The following is a 13,824-nucleotide window of genomic DNA, read 5'->3' as shown; positions in this document are numbered from 1 at the left end:
TCTTCGGTCACAGTCACGGAACATTCTCTATTTGAAGTAGAACGCCAAGGTCAAGACACGGAGCCAGGTAATTTGGCCGGTGCAGAAATTGCGCCGGTGACCCTGGGAACCGTGACTTTCATCTCTGCAGAAGAGATGGGAACCGTACCTGTTTGGAAGTTTGTCGATGTGTAGGATGTTGGAATCGTGTGCAGTTTTCTGGCAGGCAATCACACGTTTCAACTGTAGGTTATACACGTATAACCCCCTTCCAACTGCTGCAAATACGTTCTAGGCAGGAAGGGGGAGAAAGTTCAGAGATTGGCATAAGCTCATCTTTACCGACCGGTGTGACAGATTTCCTGCCCCTCTGTGTGACATGGAAAAGCCACTGTCACCTTCCCAGCCTTCGGACAGAAATTACAGTCCTGCCCTCTCAAGCTCCTAATGCAGAAGCCACCGAGGAAGGGTTAGCAACTTAGGCAAACAGGAGGGACGTCCAGGCCAGAAGGCTCTGCACAGAGCGGCTCAGCCCCACCTTCTCTCTGGAGACCAGAGCTGCGGAAGCAGTGGCTGCTACCCACCCGGCCCACTGCACAAGGCACCGAGGTGCAGCCGGGCCTTCAGCAGAACACAGGGACCCTTGGGGACTTCTTCAGCTGCCTTTGTCTGGAAATGTGGGCAAAATGACTTGCACTGCACGTCCTAAGCAAACAGGAGGCCTATGAACAACCTGAAGGAGTAAACGCTGGAGTGACACTATCCTAAGGTCATCTGAAGAATTAAAAGGGAAAAAGTCATTTTAAGTCTTTGGAAAGTACTTTTGCTCGTACTCGCTTTACATCGGCCTTAAAGCATCTTCTTAAGTTACGGAAGTAAAGCATAATTGGTACTTTCCAGATGGATGAGTTAAAATGGAAGAAACTGAAGGGCCGGTAGGATGGCTCAGTGGGTAGAGGTGCCTGCTACAAGTCTGATGACCTGAGTTCCAACCATGGGAGCCCTGTGATGGGAGGGGAGAACCAACTCCTGCAATTGTCCTGATATCCACATGTGTGTGGGGGTGGGGGGTCACAGCACACCTGCACACGGGCACACACACACATACACACACACACACACACACACACACACACACACACACACTTTTTTAAGTTAAATAAGGCGAGAAGACACTGGACACTGACCTTCAGCCTCCAAAGTCACACGAAGTGCTGGCTGCAAAATACCCACACAAACATGCACACACAACACATCTGAGTGCAGATAACACACATAGGCAACATGTACACATAATGCTCACACACATGTGCACACATACCAGGTGGCACGAAAACAGTACAAAGAAGAGAAAAGCACTATTACTGACACTTTTTATAAAGTGATAGCATATGTAACCAGAAGGCGCAAGATAAAATGAAAGAAAGGTTTCCTTCGGTGCTTTTCTCAAAGGCTATGAACACGGGAAGAAGTGACTCCCCTTTAATGCACTTCTGAGCCACTGGGGCTAAAAGAAAAGCCCGAAATCAGAGGCGAGAGCCAGCAGTGTGTGGTGCGCGTTTTTACACACGCTTCGGAAGCAGAACCGACTGCCAGGCCCAAGGAGCTGTTCTCACCCAGGGATTTTGGCCAGGATGCCAGCAACCTAGAAGGGAACATTGCTCAACGTTTTAACATTTTCCCCTCTTTAGGAACTACACTAGAATTTCAAACGAATGAAATAATAACCTCAAACACGAAAGGATTACTTAAGCCGGCCCAAAATAGTTCTGCAGTTTGCGTTCTAACAGTGTCCTCACATGCAAGATTAGGCCTAAGGATTAAAGTACTTTTTAAAATTAAGTGGTACTTGGGGCTGGGGATTTAGCTCAGTGGTAGAGCGCTTACCTAGGAAGCGCAAGGCCCTGGGTTCGGTCCCCAGCTCCAAAAAAAAAAAAAAAAAAAAAAAAAAAAAAAAAAAAAAAAAAAAAATTAAGTGGTACGGTCTTTGTAAGATTGTCAGGCCACTGTAAAACCTGAAACCATAGGCAATGACCCTTCCATTGCCTTCTGTTTGGTGGGGTGGGGGTGGGGTGTTTGGTGTGTGTGTGTATATGTGTGTGTGTGTGGCATATGAGTGGGTGGTGTGTTTGGTGTGTGTTTAGTGGGAATGTGGGGTGTTTGGAGTGTGTGTGTGTGTGTGTGTGTGTGTGTGTGTGTGTGTGTGTGTGTGTGTGTGTGTGTGTTTTCTCTACCCTATGGATCCTGTCCATTAAACTTAGGTTATAAGTGCTTTTGCCCACTGAGCCCTCTCAATAGCCTGGAACCATAGCTTTTTATATCCAATACATAAGGCCTTATATATCAGATAGTAATTTCATTTGTAGCAATTATAACATACTATCTACCTCTTCATCGCATGCGAAATGATTCACAGGAATGTCATTTTGCTTTTGGCAGAGCTTTATTTCCTGCTGGGCATCCAGCTGTGGCGTCGGGCTCCAGAAGGTGCGTTCACAGGCCTGCACGGTCCAGTCCAGAGCATCCCAGATGATCAGCTCCCCAACATGGGAGCCAGTGACAAAACTTGTATCTAGGAAAAGTTCACAAAGGCTTCGTTACTGGTCTCTAGGCTAAAAATAAAAATGTATGGTTTCCCAATTATACAAGGAAATCATATGACAATATGAAGACCAGAAAAAGACTAGTTCACTCACTTAAGAAAAATAGTGCAGTTTGTGTCAATAAAAATACTATCTATAGTGTTTGGTCATCTCTTGCAGCAATAAAATTAAAGAATCATACCTAAAATGATATGTCAAAACCCTGTCAATTAAAACAAGTGCTTATAGGAGTGGGTAAAATAAGGTAAATCGTTCTATGGATAGAGTGGCTAACAGACCTCAAAAGAGGTGGGGGAGGAAAGACATTCAAGGAAATATCAGCTTGGCAGAGGGGGGAGGGGGAGGATTAAAAACAGGGAGGACGGGCAACTCAGGTGTCAAAACTGCTCATTACGTTCAATTATAGCCAATGCATGGGCACCCCTGGAATTGCTAAGAAAAACAAGATGGAGGTGATCGTGCACTAGCATTTTAAGTGCCCCAATAGTCAATGACGTGCCAGGTCATGGCTCCACGTGGGAGCCAGCACGCTTACACACTGCTGTCTCAGTGCACTCAGTACAGCCCGGTACAGTTATGTCCAGGAAGAACTCCATCTGAGTCAAACTGTAGAACAGTAAACATATTGACCCGCCAGTTCCATTTCAGGGACGTTATCTCGAGGGAAATGCATAACAATGTATGTGCAAAGCCGTGAGACAGAAACCTAAGAATTTCAGGTCAACCTAAATATCCAACCGCAGGCTAAGTAAGTAAACCAAGCAACCATAAAATAAAACACTATCAGCTATTGAGAAGTAAGCTCTAAAAGTATATTTATATTGGCATAGAATAATATTCACATTATATATATTCTTACAAAACAGAAAACCGTGCACACATGTACATGTGCTCAGAAACAGGCAGACGTGCACCGTGTTTCATATGAATGATGGCACAGTCTTCATTCAATTCCATTCTTAGTGTCGCTTGCTATGGTCATATTTTATTAGGACTATGTTTAACTTATAAAATAATCTTTTTTTCCATTTTAAAAATTGTGTGTAGGGGCTGGGGATTTAGCTCAGTGGTAGAGCGCTTACCTAGGAAGCGCAAGGCCCTGGCTTCAGTCCCCAGCTCCGAAAAAAAGAACCAAAAAAAAAAAATTGTGTGTGTGGGGGTATTGTATGTTGATGTGTGTATTCTGGAATGTGGGCCTCTGTGCATGCTTATGGAGGTCAGAGGAGAGAAGTTGGAGGCCCTGAGCAACCCTCCACCTTATTCCCTCAGGACAGCGTCTACCACTGAACCTGGTGCTTCTGGGTTTTGGCTCGGGTGGCAGCCAGCAAGTCCTAGACTTTCCTTTCTCCACCTTCACCCTTGCTGTGGTTACGGAATGCACAGAAAGCCCTGTGCTTTGGGGTGTGAGTTCTGCGGATCTGTCTTCATGCTTGCACAGAAAGTTCTCCTCCCCACTGAGCTGTCTCCACACCTTAAAAATACCAAATAGTCTGTCCTGAAAATGTGCATAGAAGTAACATTAGCTGGTCATACTTACATACATATGTATAAATGTGAGTGTATGTATATAAGTGTGTATGTGTGAACAAGTGATAGAAAAGAGGCCGTGGATTTTACAGAAAACAAGGAGGATATATGGGAGAGTATGGTGGGAGGAACAGGAAGGGGGATATGATATTATATTATAATCTTTAAAAATTACCTATTTATTTTTGGTTTTTCAAGACAGGGTTTCTCTGTGTACTAGAACTCTCTGTAGATCAGGCTGGCCTCAAACTTAGAAATCCCCTCCTAGCCTCCCTAGTGCTATAATTAAAGGGCTACACTATTACACCAGGCAAGAAATAAGTTTTTTTGTAAACACATTTCTGTTATGATATGTAAACCCAGTATCGAGTCACTGGTATTAGGTGTGTGAGGGGGAAAAAAAGAAGAAGCAGGGCAGCAAAAACTAAACTGAAATAAAAAATTACAAGAGGTTATATGCCTACAGTATACTGCACAGCAAAAACCAGACCATGAAGTTACCTAAGGCTCACTCCTTCACTGAAGGAGCCATGATGTTTCAATGACATCAGTACTTCACCACAAAAATCAGACATGTAGCCAGGCATAACCAACATGATGGGCCAGAGCTGGCCTGCTTTCCTCAGAGGCTCCAGGACTGCCTGGTGGTTGGCTGTTTGCCGGAAGGCTCAAAGGATCGTTGTCTGTGTAAGAACTTGCTTTTTGAGCTGCCACTCATGCATGGATACGAAGAGGTGCCCGACCACTGTTACCTCCAGTACACAGAGGACCTGATCCTTGGAAAGACGTGCACCTGGGATTTGTACGATGCCGGCAAATGAGGGGAAGATGCTGGAGCTTGAGGGGATGCTCACCAGTGCATCCGAAATGGGACCAAAGGGCACAAGAAGACACACAAGCAAGTCCTTTTCACCCCCTCCCCCGTCTTGTGTTTATACAACGCATTCCCCCAACGCCCCAGGTCTCCAGGAGCTCAGGTGCTGTAACTCCTCGTGCTGTGTCAATATTCCCAGCAGTCTTCCATGATCTGCTTGCTGTCCCCGTCACTCTCTGACTCCCACAGATCACCCAGTTCAGTTCTGATGTCAGCCGTTCCTGATCTACAAGAACTAAGTGCCAACAGCCAGCTTGTGCTGTCTCCCAACATCTGATGTCATACTCAATCATAATATTAATAGAGCCGGAGCCACTTGTGAAGAATGCTGCAAGCATTGGGATTCACAGTCTGTGACGAGCATCCCACAGCTACCAAGTAGTCCCTTAGGAGAGTTATGCCTTTGTCTACTGCCCGGGCCACACCAGGAGGCTTGATCCAGGCTCTCCTGATTCAAAGCTTAGTAGGAAAGAGATAAAGACAATCTCTACTAATCTTAACCATTGTTTTAACAGTAATTCTGAAATATGGGACAAGTTGAAAATTCTGAAACCCTACAGAACATAAATGTTCACAATGAGCTTACCATTGATGTTAGCCAATGACAGGATATTGTCCTGGTGATCGAGAAGGCGTTTAACCTCTATAATATCCCATTCAAGCAGTTCTTCTGTGGGTGTTACAAGCCTAAAAATGACTAAGAGACGGTCATTTTACTAAAATGTTCAAAGAATGGAAAATACCTTTCTACTCAAAAAGTATTAGGTGCAAAATATATGTTTAAAAAATTCTCCAAAAAGTTCCTATTTATACCAGCTTGGACCATTTCTTCCAAATGCTTGAGATGCTTAAAGTTTGTACACACTACCAAACCCTACCGCCTCCTCGGTCTCCACCACAGGTCAGGAATACCACTGGGCTCCTGCCTTGGCCAGTGACCGCACCGCCAGCCCCTGACCTAACACTTTGAAAATAGTTTACCCTATATGACTTTCAACAACACCAAAAGGCCAGAGCTAGGGCAGAGGCAGACATCTCTGAAACAAAACCACATTTGTCTTTCTGGTGCACTTGTACACATGCATGCATGTAGCTATGTAGACACGTATAGATATCTATGTACTCACTCAATTCTCTGCCAACGGCTGCAGCGACACAGTTCCCAGGGATTTCAACCAAAGCACTGATCCCTTCAAATACAGATATATAAAACAGGGAAATCATTTTCTGTCATGGCTTACGTCAGAAACAAAACTTCCTTAACTTTCTATTACTTGTTTCCCATAAAAAATACTTAAAAATCGCTCTATGAACACTTCCTTTCTTGCTCACATGTGGAAACTGAGTTATGAGTGAGTTTCTGGTACCTTTGGAAGACACTCTGGGCACAGTACTAGGCTCTGAATATTACCCATGTGCGAACATGTAATATGTTTGTTGTTAGTGCTCGACCACTCCCATATATCTACGAGGCAGCCCTTATGACAAGCACCTCAACCACCATGGGGTGGGTGGCTACTTCAACCAGTTATGAAATGGGGTTTTCCCTCGATGTAAAATTAAGACTGCACGTTCCCTGGTACTAAATAAGCTGATGCAGTGACATATCTGGCCTCCATGCTGTTTGCTGACACTAGTCTTAAAACCCTGTGGATCTCCGGACACTGTGTTCTAATGAGACGACTGATGTCTGGCCAGGCACGGGCAGCTCTGGGATGAGAGATGCTCTATCCTAGAAGGACCGAGATAGGAGGGAAAGGTTGGCACCTTCAGCCTTACCCGTGGACCTCCAAGGAGAGAGGGGCAGAGGGTAGTGTTGGTCACTAGTAACAAATGGTTCTATGGAATAAAGTCTCCATGAAAACAACAGGATTTAGATGCATTCAGTAAGGCTGAACATAAGAAGTGCCCGCAGGGAGCACACTTAGGGAGCACTCGGAGTCTCTGTGCCCTGGCCTCCCACCTTGCCCTTCGTACTTCTTCTTCAGTGCTCCTGTAATAGAACTAAAGTGGGCAAATGTGTTTCCCTTAGTTCTGTAAGCCACTCTAGCAAACCAGACTGTGATTTATAACCAGGGTGTCAAAATCATAAAAGGAAGAAAGGAAAGAAGGAAGGAAGGAAGGAAGGAAGGAAGGAAGGAAGGAAGGAGAGAGACAGACAGACAAAAAATGGAATGATGGGGTAGGGGACTATCCCAAGGACCAAGCTTTAGCCTATGAGACTGGACACTACCTCCAGGTACACAGCGTCGGCCTGAGGAGGTCAGAGGACCCCAAGCTGCTTGTCCACCTGCTCCTGCAGCACTGACAGAGCATTTGCATAAGAGCACCGAGGAAGTGACTCTCCCGTGAGGAGCCAGTCAGCCCTATTTCAACACCTCTGTCAAGGCTAAGAAGTGGCCCACACCCAGCACGGTTACAGCTAATGAGTACATTTCCAAAATGACCGATGTTACTGGGATGCCTAGACTGTAAACCACCACACTTGGTTTATTTATGTGCAGAATGTTTAGTACTGGGGTCTGGTTGCTACAGCTGTCGTTCTCAAAAGACAGGGTCTTGCTCTCTTGTCCGGACTGGCCTATCACAGTCCGTGTCCGCCTCCTGAGTAGCTGCAGATGGCACCGAGCCTGGCCGTAAGCACACAGTACTGAGTATCTTCTCAAAGTTCAATCATAAAATGGTTTCAAGGTAACCATAACTTCAAGCATTAAAAGGGTGAAATACTGGAACAAGTTAACAAAACATGGTTTAACAAAGTTAATCTTTCCACTTTGCTACATATTGTCTCTACATGTGATGTGTCATATGCGGATGTCCCACTCACTGGCTTTCCTTCCCGCCTGGCACTGTTTAGCAGCACTGTCGCAATGTCTGCGCTAATGTCTCCTCCTCGTGGGCCTAAGGGTTTTGTCTCCCCATGGAAGAGATGGAGGAAATGTGAGAGAACACAAGGGAAGGGTGTGGAAGGCGCAGACGACTGGCTTGGCATGGCTCGCTTACAGCCCAGGCTGACCTCAAACTTAGGAAAATCTTCCTTCTTCAAGAAGAATTTTAAGTGCAGAAAATGTTCACTAGGGGGCCAGTCAGATGGCTACCAAGCCTGGGAAGCTGAGGATCCACGTCATGGAAGATGAGGATTCTCACTAGTTGTCCTCTGACCTTCATACATGTGTCATAGTGTACGCATGCACACACATGTATACACACAATACACATATACATATACACATACACAATAAACAGATATATGTATATAAAAATACACAGAACGGTAGAATGTTAAGTGATCGTGTTCTGCTCTCCCACACTTGGGTATTGGCAAACACTGAAAGTACTCAAGGTTTAGCATGTATTATATTTGCATCCGTGTTCACTGTGACACTATTAAAATAGGGAGGTGATGGACTCAGCCTGCATGTTTATCAAATGGATGACTGGATAAAGATGGTGTGATATGCACATGCACATACATACACACGGTGATAATGTGATATGTACAGACATGCACACACACAGTGATAACGTGATATGTACAGACATGCACACACACACAGAGATGACGTGATATGTACAGACATGCACACACACACAGTGATGACATGATATGTACAGACATGCACACACACAGAGTGATAACGTGATATGTACAGACATGCACACACACACAGTGATGACGTGATATGTACAGACATGCACACACACACAGTGATAACGTGATATGTACAGACATGCACACACACAGTGATGACGTGATATGTACAGACATGCACACACACACAGTGATGACGTGATATGTACAGACATGCACACACACACAGTGATGACGTGATATGTACAGACATGCACACACACACAGTGATAACGTGATATGTACAGACATGCACACACACAGTGATAACGTGATATGTACAGACATGCACACACACACAGTGATGACGTGATATGTACAGACATGCACACACACACAGTGATAACGTGATATGTACAGACATGCACACACACACAGTGATAACGTGATATGTACAGACATGCACACACACAGTGATAATGTGATATGTACAGACATGCACACACACACACAGTGATAACATGATATGTACAGACATGCACACACACACACAGTGATAACGTGATATGTACAGACATGCACACACACACACAGTAGTAACGTTAAATGTACAGACATGCACACACACACAGTGATGACGTGATATGTACAGACATGCACACATACACAGTGATAACGTGATATGTACAGACATGCACACAGAGTGATAACGTGATATGTACAGACATGCACACACACACAGTGATAACGTGATATGTACAGACATGCACACATACACAGTGATAACGTGATATGTACAGACATGCACACATACACAGTGATAACGTGATATGTACAGACATGCACACATAAACAGTGATAACGTGATATGTACAGACATGCACACATACACAGTGATAACGTGATATGTACAGACATGCACACACACAGAGTGATAACGTGATATGTACAGATATGCACACGAACACACAGTGGTAATGTGATATGCACAGACATGCACACACACACAGTGATAACGTGATATGTACAGATATGCACATGAACACACAGTGGTAATGTAATTAATGCACAGACATGCACACACACACAATGATAATGTGATATGTACAGATATGCACACGAACACACAGTGGTAATGTAATATGCACAGTCATGCACACACACAGTGATACGCATATCCACACAATGGCATATTATCAGCCATAAAGAGCAAAATCCTATCATTTTCAAGAAAAGAGACGAAACTGAAGATTGCCATCAAACGTGCAATAAGCCAGATGTGAGAAGTCAGTGCTCTCTCCCGTTTGTGGAGCAAGGGTGACCTTTGTGGGGAGGGTGGCAGGACCAGTGTCTACCATCCAAACTCACTGCATCCATGTAGGAAAACATCACACTGAAACCCAATCCCTGACATAAATGTGAGTGTGAACACTCACTAAATTGTTTGTCGTGTGAAAACACTAATCAAATATGGCTACCTTAACAAAAAGGCAACCCCACAGGGACCTTTATACTGCGATTATCTCTTTAGAGAGCCAACTGTGTCTTTTCCAGTCTCTCGGCAGTGTCCCATACGCACCCTGGTTCTTACCTGTGTCAGAAAGGTGGCTGGTCTTACACAGCAGGTCTAATTTTCGGCTCCACACACCCAGGTCACTTCCGCCTGAGAGCCAGACGTCCAGCCTCTGAAGGACAGCCAAGCACTACAAGGCCATTTGAAGTGGGTCACTGGTCTAGAACGGCCAGTGCTGCCCCGGTGTAATTCATATCCCCAAGCTCTCGGAAGTCCTCCCATTGGATAAGCAGTTTGTTTTTCCTCTTGCTGACTACGGGCTCTTTAAGTGATCACCATCTCACAGAATATGGAGAAGAAGCTGGGACTTCTCTGCTCACTTAGATCACTGCCCCAAGGAGACACTAAAGCTGTCTTAATTATGCTTCTTTCCTTTTTATTAATAGTTCTTTGCACATTCTATATACATACTTGATAAATTATAGATATTTCCCCCAATTTTTGGATTGTATTTTCAATTTGTCAATAGTATTCTTTGAAGAACAAAAGCTTTCATTTAATCAGGCCAAATTTATCACATTTTACCAATTAAATTTATTCCTTTTTCTATAATTTGCCCCTTGTAAATTCACTGTATATGTGTTGAGATTTTATTTTTGGACCTTAAACTCTGTTCCACCAATCTGTTTCTACATCACTGTGCCGGTATCCCACTGTCTTGATGCAGTATAATTAAGCAAGTTTTTGACTCAGGAGTCGTCTCACATCTCTATGCTTTCTTTCCGGAACTGTTGAGGCTATTCTGAATCCTTACACTACACAGTTCCGGGTGAGTTTGCTCCTTTCTGAAATCCAGATTTAATTTTATGATAGATATTATATTCCATCTGTAGGCCATTTTGAGTAGTGTTTACATCTTAGTGTTATATCTAACCCATAGACATAGGATAGTTTTTCAGTTAACGGCTTTTTCTAGACTTTTTATTTGAATGAGCATTTTGCCTGCAAGCATGCATGCAGGCCATGCACATGCTTGGGACCCACGGGAGCCTTGGATTCCCTGGAACTGAAGATGCGAATGATTGCGGGTCAGCACGTGGGTGCCGGGAATTGAACCTGAGGCCTCTCCGAGAACACCAGGTGCTCTTGAGGGCTGAGCCAGCTCTCGCAGCCCCTAGTTCTTAAATTTACTTACTTATTCTTAAAATTCACTGAACGATGTTTTAAAGTATGTATAAATCCCCTACTTTAAAAAAGTATTTCTAAGTACTTTATTCCTTTGGATGTAACTGTGAATAGAATTTTCTCAATTTGATTTTAGAAAATTATAACTGACTTTTGAATTACCAATCATGTACCCCGAAACCTTGCTAAGCTAATTTATTAGACTTAAAAATTTTGTGTGGGTTTATGATTTTCTATATATAAAGTCATGTCATGCATAAATACAGAAAGTTTAGTTCTTCTTTTCATAAAAATTTATAAAGCCACCACTCGTTTCTGTTCTATTGTCTGACTGACTTTGCTGTCCGGATCCTTCAGTGCAAGCCAAACAGAGGCACGCAGAGAGCACAGAGTCCTGTTTCCTCCCTGACCCTAAGGACAATGGTCTGCTGCCTTCAATATTCGGTCACTGGATTTTCATTAAGTGGCCTTGCTGGGTCATCTATGAGTGTGAAGTATCTGGGTGGAGACAGTGCGCTGGGGTTGGTTAAACGCGTTCTCTGCCTCTGCTGAAGCAGTCACATGGTTACTGTCCTGCACTCTTCCACTGGTCATTGGCTGTCTCTCAGATATTCTACTAAAGTCACATTCCTGGGACACACCTCCCTTGGTTGTGCTGTGTCATCCTTTACGTTGCTGGCTGTAGTTTGTTAATATTTTGTTGAAAATAATATACTGTCCTAAATACTTAGTGTGCTATTACTACATTTCCAACGTCTGCTTATTTTAGTCTTCTGAGACACCTTGAATGTGCACACACTGCATCTTAACTGTTTTCCTTTATACGACCCTAGAACGCTCCCATCGCCCACCCACTTATAAAAATTCATTTGTGTTCTACATTTCTCCACCTCTATTTCTCCCTGTCTCCTTCAGGGGGCTTCCTTGAAGGAGTTGGCACATATAGCCACTTTTGGGAGCCTTCCTAAGACCAAATGTCTTCTAAGAAAGTGTATCTGTTTGGCTCCAAACAAACAGAAAAAAAAACAAAAAACAAAACGATTTGCTCTAAGTCCTTCCTAACTCCAGTCTTCATTTAAAAACTTGATTAAGTTGAAAAATAATTAAGAGTTACATGTCTGCATTGCTCTAAAAAGTAACCTAAGGAAGCTGAGTTGCTGAACTAATATGAGCAGATTTTATTTGTAAATGGTTTTTGTAAAACAAATACACGGGAGGAACAAGCAAATGCAAAATCCTCCTTTTAAAGTATTTTTACTACATAGGCACAAGACCCATTTTAATCCAGGTTCCTCTGACTTTTACAAGAAGAGACCCTCGGGTGAAACCCAGATGCATTATCTTGCTCTCCTCCGCTCTTCAACTCAAGTTTTCACTTGTAAACTTTTTTTTTAAGCTTTTCAGATAGGAAGAAGTATTTTTAAAGGAATGCATAAGTAGCATTTTTTTTCAGGTCACATAAAATACAGTGATGTCCTCAGACCCCCACTGTTAAATTAGCTGTAAGGACGCAGCACACAGCACCTTCTTCCACAGGAACTTCAGAAACTTGGCACTGTAACGGCACAGAACCATGATGGAGGGAACCACCAGAGACTCTGCATAGGGAACCACAAGCCAGCCTGACCACCAGCACACAGTACAGAAAGGGACAGCAGCTGTCAGAGGCCAGCTGTCCTCAAGGCTATGGAGGAATTTTAACTGGTGCCTTTAGCTGGTGCCTTTCCCAGATGGGCTGGCACTGAAAACAGAGCTAACGCCCCCAGAACACACAGGGTCATTTCTCCTGGAGGAACCTCAAGGAAACAAGACTTAGCTATGTTAGTTTCTTCCAGGTGTGGCAGCGTCCCTGCCAAAAAAGTCCCAATCAATATCTGCTTATAAAAAGATGAAATGAATGGCATCGACATTAAAATGTTTTGTTTTGGAAATAAGAAACCAACATGTCCTCGTGGCCTCAGAGAAGGCAGCAGGCAAGGGACAAATGCAGGCCTATGTTTTGGTCAAAGCATAAAAAGGGAAGGTCCTGTCCCGGCTCAGTACGTGCTGTGTCCTCTTATCAGGGTCTGCTGCAAGGCCACCAGGCCCTCCCTTGTCATTTGTCTGGCAGCAACAACCAACCCCTATGGTCATTTCTGAGATGTTCTCACACTTCGATACTTAGGATCCCCAAAACCTTGTCTTAAAATCAAATGCCTGTAGGTGTGTGTGAAAACAATGATTTGTAAAACCTAAAGAAGTAATGTCATCTAATTTATTAAGCCATTTTAAGAAGAACAACAAACATATTACCATAGGAACCTGATTTGCTGAAGCTTTTACCTTGACAGTAGACTGGAAGCACGTGACCCTCTGGATTTGCCGGCCGGTGTCACAGTCCCAAACTTACAGTTAGGTTAAGAAATAATTTCCAAATAGAATTTTAAAACTGTATTGTGAAATAACATTTTGAATTAACAATGAAATAGCAAGGATAAACAATCAGGAAATCTTTAAGTAAGATCTAAGCCAGCTAGTGTTTACCCTGCCACAGATCTGTACTGTGAGTCATCGATTCTCGGGAGCAGATCTG

The 13,824-nt window shown here is 43.7% G+C and overlaps 1 protein-coding gene across 3 annotated transcripts in view; it reads right to left on the bottom strand.

Moving 5' to 3' along the window:
• The window catches only part of Wdr41 (WD repeat domain 41), a 51,121-nt gene that overhangs the window by 5,701 nt on the left and 31,596 nt on the right, over positions 1-13,824 (bottom strand). For 2 of the 3 annotated variants that reach the window (XM_039102530.2, NM_001395597.2), the window contains exons 5-10: positions 13,575-13,637; positions 10,146-10,257; positions 6,111-6,173; positions 5,570-5,680; positions 2,367-2,551; positions 149-270 (exon numbers count right to left, since the gene is read on the bottom strand). In XM_039102530.2, the coding sequence (XP_038958458.1) occupies positions 149-270; positions 2,367-2,551; positions 5,570-5,680; positions 6,111-6,173; positions 10,146-10,257; positions 13,575-13,637 (656 nt within the window). The remainder of the gene's footprint in view (positions 1-148; positions 271-2,366; positions 2,552-5,569; positions 5,681-6,110; positions 6,174-10,145; positions 10,258-13,574; positions 13,638-13,824) is intronic. The other variant, NM_001395716.1, reaches the window with a different exon arrangement.

The sequence above is a fragment of the Rattus norvegicus genome, chromosome 2 (assembly GCF_036323735.1).
Source record: "Rattus norvegicus strain BN/NHsdMcwi chromosome 2, GRCr8, whole genome shotgun sequence".
Lineage (NCBI taxonomy): Eukaryota > Metazoa > Chordata > Mammalia > Rodentia > Muridae > Rattus > Rattus norvegicus.
Note: the sequence above shows the minus strand (reverse complement) of the source record. Positions and strands in the feature narration are given on the sequence as shown.